At 39.0% G+C, this 6,000-nt stretch overlaps 1 protein-coding gene across 2 annotated transcripts in view; it reads right to left on the bottom strand.

The window, feature by feature from the left end:
• Positions 1 to 444: 444 nt before the first annotated feature.
• Positions 445 to 6,000, bottom strand: part of SKI (SKI proto-oncogene) — a 141,866-nt gene continuing 136,310 nt past the window's right edge. For both annotated transcript variants that reach the window (XM_078642463.1, XM_078642462.1), the window contains exon 8: positions 445 to 5,614. In XM_078642463.1, coding sequence (XP_078498589.1) covers positions 5,426 to 5,614 — 189 coding nt within the window. In that variant the 3' untranslated portion in view covers positions 445 to 5,425. The remainder of the gene's footprint in view (positions 5,615 to 6,000) is intronic.

Here is a 6,000-nt window from a genome sequence, read left to right as displayed (position 1 = left end):
ACAAATTCTCCATTCTTCTAACTTTAAAAAAATGCGACTAGCATTAGCGATGAGGGAGCTATATCCCATCAATTGCACTTTCTAGCCCCAATCTCATCCTTGCTCGTCAAAACTCTCCCCTCTTTCTAGATCCTCCTGTGAGAATTGCATGTCTGTATTTCTCCAACATTTTCATAACAGCCACTGCACACCTTTCTATCGTTTTATTATTGTGCTCTTGTATATTAATTCTTTAGCTACTACTTTTCTTTAAGACTCTCAGTCTCATTCTAAGCCTCCAACACACACTAGATCGCCTTCTAAATGGATCTCTCAATTTTATTCGCTGACTTACATTCATCCGTCTGTCTATTGCATTCAGCACCTCTGCTTTTTCACCTCCTTTTAAAGTTATTACCATCATGATCTAAAAGGCTTCAGCAAAAAAAAATATTTTACAAGACGTTTTCTGGACAAACAATTTTATTTTAGTTAATGCGTCTATACACTGTACATTCAGTCACTGTGGTATATGAGCATATCTATTTTCATACATAATCTCATAAAAGTCCTTTATTTTACAATATTATCTGGGAGTAGATGCGGAAAACCGGGTAGCGGGAGGGAGGGCGCAAGAGGGCTAACAAGGTATACAGCGTAATAGATAAATATGCCAAGTTTTTTTCTTATTTTCTTTCTGTAAAATCAGGCATTTATAAACAAGAAAGCATACATTACATAAAAATAGCTCTAGGATAGCAGGTAAGGTCATAATATTGTCATTAGCAGCAGCATAGGGAAAAAAAGATAAACGAAACTGTGCTGAAATGATATTGACTGTTATAACTGTTTTGGGAAATTATTTTCATTGCGCAAATATCTCTCCCTCAAAAACTTTAAAAAAACATGTGCTGACCAACGGGAATACAAAAATGCAGCTTTTTTTTGTAATAACAAAATACTTTACATGGAAAATGATGACAAGAAAAATGACAAACGATGAAAACCAACAGGTATGATGCTGAAAACAGAGCGGGTCTGCTTTTTCGTTCCCCTAACGCAAAAACAGACCACAGATATTCAGAGTAAAAACACAAACCATATAAACAAAGCCATCTATTACATAAGAAAGAGTTTCTGCAAAAGGGATAACACCATATGCACTTATGTTACAAGAGCGTACAATTAAAAAAAAGTATTTACAGGCTGAAATCATTTTTGTACACTGGCTAAATTCCATTTGAGAAGGACCGTATAGTGTGAGATAGATGACCTTTCAAGAAATATTATGGAGGTTATTGCTGTTGGTTGTGTCCTGTCCCTTTTCTTGAAGGGCTGTCTTTCTGCGATGGATTACTGAAATGTAAAATGCACAAGTACCTCAGTATCCTCCACCCTACCAATCTTCCGACCGGGTGCACCACCCAGCACCTGCAGAAGCACATTTCCACAAGACATGCCATCTCTGAACCCGTAAAGGGTGGTTTATGGGAAGTATGGATTATCTCACTTGAAGGCTGAAATATTCCACTCTAGCACCTGCCTTTCGAACCCCCTAACATGCCCTCAAAGAGGACCGTTCATGTTTTCTCCATTTCTATAATCATTACTGAATGATGGTGTGCAAGTGTGGAGGTGGGTGGGGGGGGGGACATGCAACTGGACAGACTCTCTACTTGGGGTTTAGGGATGACCCTGCAAAGTAGCCGCTTTACGTTCGCCAGACAAGTCACAAAACATTGACTGACAAAATAATGGCACTATATTTCGAGCATGGCTTTATAATTAATCTCTTGAGGCAATTGGATGTGAGGGCTTGAGAAGATAGCCCATGGCCAACACAAAAAAAGACACTCCTATCCTCTCACCTGAATTCCATGAATGGAAAATAAAGGGACCACCTGAGGTAGCGGGACATGTAGAAGTCATGCTTTACATTACAAAGGTGTCTATCACTTTAGTGTGTTGCAATGCTGCGGTTCCTAGAAATTCCATACAGTACATCGCTCCTGCGGCGGTCCACAACCTGATATGCTGTTCAACATTGATGCTGAAGTACTGTTCTCACCGTAAGCCCGCCACAGACCCAGCCTATTAGACCCAACAAAACAACACAAAGATTTTTTATAGCATCTCTACTGAATAAGGTGTATCCATTCGCAGCACATTTCTCCTTGAGAAAAGCTAGAAATGGCTCAGACCTCGTGGCAGCCTAGAAACAACAGTCTGTGCAACTTTTCTGAGGGACAAATCCATGGCCCCACAATAATACTCATATGATCTAACGCGAAATGCCAGAGGAAAACAAGCGATTTCAAAAGATGAGAACACATTAAAAGCTGCACAGAACTCGGACTAAAACAGATGTGACATCAGGCAAATCTGGACTTTCTTGCTTGCCTGACCTCATTAGAAGAGGTAAGAACGCTACACCATAACGAGGTACCAGTAATACATATCTAAAGCAACCTGAAGGTGACTGGTCTGTCTAAATAATTGTTCCACGGTTCACACAGGTACGCACCCAAGCTTCTCTTTTCCAAACAAGTACATTTACGTACTGAGAGTATGACAGAAAGTAAGAAATACAACTGAAATATTCTCGTGCAATTTCGAGGTTGGTGTGAATCAGTAGCACTTGTTGATACAGAGAAAAGTTACCAATAACTTTGCATAAGAAGTAGGAACGGGAAACCCAGGAGTCACCAAGATGCAGAGTAAGTAGGTCAGGATGTTGCTTGGCAGGCAAGTAACACTGCAGGGCTGAATGAGTGAGGCAGAAACTGGCCAACCTTACTGATCTTACACTCACCTCCTTAACCATAAATTCCCCATAATTTACCCGTAGGACAGTCCACCTGTGTCTCCAAATAGTTAACCAAACAAAAATAGGAACTCTTACCCTGTGTGTAACTAATTAAATTACATTACACATCAAGAACAGAAGCATTGCAAAGCACTTGACACACAAGCAGTTAATTCTTCCTAAACCATCCCCACGGTCTATCAAAAAGCTGTCACTTCCCTTTGAGAAGCCATTGTAAGTAGTTTGTCAGTTGCATGTAGAGATAGTATGAATAAAATAAAAAAATCTTGGTAAGACTATAGTAATGCCCATAATGAATACACGTGCATACGATTTTGTTTTAACAATGGCAGGAAAAAATGGCAAGCCTGCAGAATTGGAAAAATGAAGATTAAAACCAAAAAAACGGTAAAAAAATAAATAACATATTATAAAATGTAATAAAAGCTCTTAGTATTTGGTACTATTTTCACCATGCACTTCTGAATGTCTAGAAAGTTCAGACTCACAAAGGGGGTGAACTCTATGATGCATGGGCTAAATCTTTAAGTTGGGTACGAATTAAAGGAGCCACCTGGTTCCAAGTGAACCACCTGTGAATCTCATCCCTTGGAAATTCCAGATGCTATGATATTGACCACTGTTTATTTCTATGAGAAAATATGGAGTCGTTATTTCACTGGCTGCAAGTACCTACCGAGGTGATTTTTTGCTCTTTATTTTTCTACCTCCAAATCTGTACTAGTAATTTAAGTTTGGCTACCACTTCAGGTTGAAGAAAAAATCTTGAAAAAAAACCTAGCGAAAATGTGACTGGAAGAACGCAGAAAATCTGGGATCATTATTTCTATAAAGAGGAAATGTTACTGTCTATGTGTACTTTTTGGGGGAAAAGTGAGAAACACCGAAGGTAAAAGGGTAGGAAATAAATTATTGGTAGAAGGGGACCATTGAAAAAACTGAGTTATTGTCCAATTTTGCACACATGGAAATTTGGACACCTTTTCACCACCTCCACGTCTGTCTTTTAACACTTAAAAACAAAAAAAGTCCCTTGTTCAATGAGCACCGTATGTAGCTTATAAGCACATTTATTTTGTCCTTACATTTTTTAAGTATTTAAGTATGGTACAAAATTATTTTCACAAGAGTGTATGATAGAGAAGAGATAAATGAGGAATAAAATGTAGAGAAGGTTTCTGTGTGTTTTTTACAAAGTGCAGTTCTACTCATTAAAAACAACAACATAAAAAGAAAAGGACATGTAATGCTGCATTTCTTTTCCAGTGCCGCGTCTTGCATCTCAGAAAGAACATAAAAAAAATAAAATGGTACTTTACTTAAAAAATAAATGAAAAAGCATTATTCACAGCAGCAAAGTGTTTTTTCTTCTTCTTGTCTCTGTAGTATTTGATAATGTTTGCCGCACTTTCAAGGAGTAAAGGCAATTGGACTTAGACGGAATCAAATGATAAATACTGCATTTCGGAAAACTTGATTTAACAAAGAAAATGTTGAGTGGGCAAAACCAAAGGCTGAATTCAAGATTTCAGATGGACTTTTAAATGTAGGTCTCAATTCATCCATTAATGACCCAGTTCATTTATCCTACTTTATTTATCTCTTACAGTTTCTGTTCCATTTCTTTCGCCTTTCTTTTTTTCCCTAATTCTCTTCTTTCGCACACCAAAGTGCTCATGTCGTGAACACAGCAAGTTCTCAAGTTATGACAGGGTTAAGAAACACTGACGACGGATAAGGCTGAGCAGGTACAGTCAATCTCTCGCTCTCTCTCTCTCTCATATACATTTTGACTCCTTCCTTTACTTGTTCCATAGCAGGTAACGGATCGTTGAAAGAGACGAACAAATTCATAAAAGAAAAATTCAACATGATAAAAGGCATCAGAAATTCCCATCCAAGCGCATGTGACAGTTTAAGTGGTGGTGGCTTGCGAACAGCATTGCACGGAGATTTGGAGACCAAAAATGGCATCTGAACAGATTTTTTAATTTCTTTTTGTTTTTTAAATGAAGTAATCCCAACGTCTGTAACAAAGTCAATAAAAATTGTGCACCAGGGTTCTTTTTTTCAGGTTTGTTATAAAACGAAATCTTGCAATTGGTTTAGATACCAAAGTCTTTATAATGTTTTTGTGTTTTTCACTTTTTTATTTAAATAGCTTATAACAAAAAAAAAGTTGATTTCGAAGTGTTCCAGCAAGCGGAAGATCCATGAGAGCTGCAGAGGAGTACGGGGCTGGGGTGAGGCCACTTGAATTCATTGGACGAGTCGCTCGCTTGAGATGTGATGCGTAGAAAAGCGGTATTTTTTTAGTCTTTTTTTGCTGTGGGTCCAAAAGTAGTTTGCTTACAAACGGTGGGTGTGTTGCAGGCACAGTACGATGTTGTGCTATGTGAATCGAAAGGAGAGGCATATAATTCAGTGCTTCCGTTGTAACGAGTAACATTTTCCCTCCAATGTATAGTCCATTTTTATGTGTGCCCCTGCACACAGACGCACACACACATACACACACGCACATAGGCAACTCCCAGGCATACAACACGCATTCCCCTCTGCTGTGCATATACGTAGATTCTGTATATGTATAGATAATGTATATATTTTAGTCTTTATTTAGTTCTCAGGGTCTTTAGTTGTGTGTTCACTGCTGGTCTGACTATTAGATTTAGGCCACAGTTGAGCCTGAAGTTCGTTCACAACTTTTTCCAAGTGTTCCCGGGCGTCTCGCTCACGGAGCAAGTCGGCACGTAGGTGTTCCCGATCTGTTTCGGCGTGCTGAAGCTTCACCTGCAGGTCCTCGATCTGTGGACAGGATGAGAAAGGGTCTGGTTAGAAGGTGTACTGATCGCGCTACAACAAACTGGTAAAGTCATTTATATCAAAAGTAATGGATAATACGCGTGTGCTAGTACGACCCACGAACTGTTCCTGGCCTCAGCAGACATGTACAAACACAGCATCAATGTCTCCTGCAAAATACTGAACTTTATTGTGTTGTCCATCGAAATGCAAAGATCTCAACTTGTGGAAAAAGACGAGATGTGCCGTTTGCAAGGAACTTTTTGACTGAGAGGGGGGGAAATCTAGTAACAGAAGCCCAGACGCACGATCATGCTTGTGTAGCAGACATGAACTCTGTATTAACTGACATGCCGCATTCTTTCCCCAATTTATTTAAATCCCATTCT

Source organism: Lissotriton helveticus, chromosome 5_1 (assembly GCF_964261635.1).
Source record: "Lissotriton helveticus chromosome 5_1, aLisHel1.1, whole genome shotgun sequence".
Lineage (NCBI taxonomy): Eukaryota > Metazoa > Chordata > Amphibia > Caudata > Salamandridae > Lissotriton > Lissotriton helveticus.
This window is presented reverse-complemented; position numbering and strand designations above follow the sequence as displayed.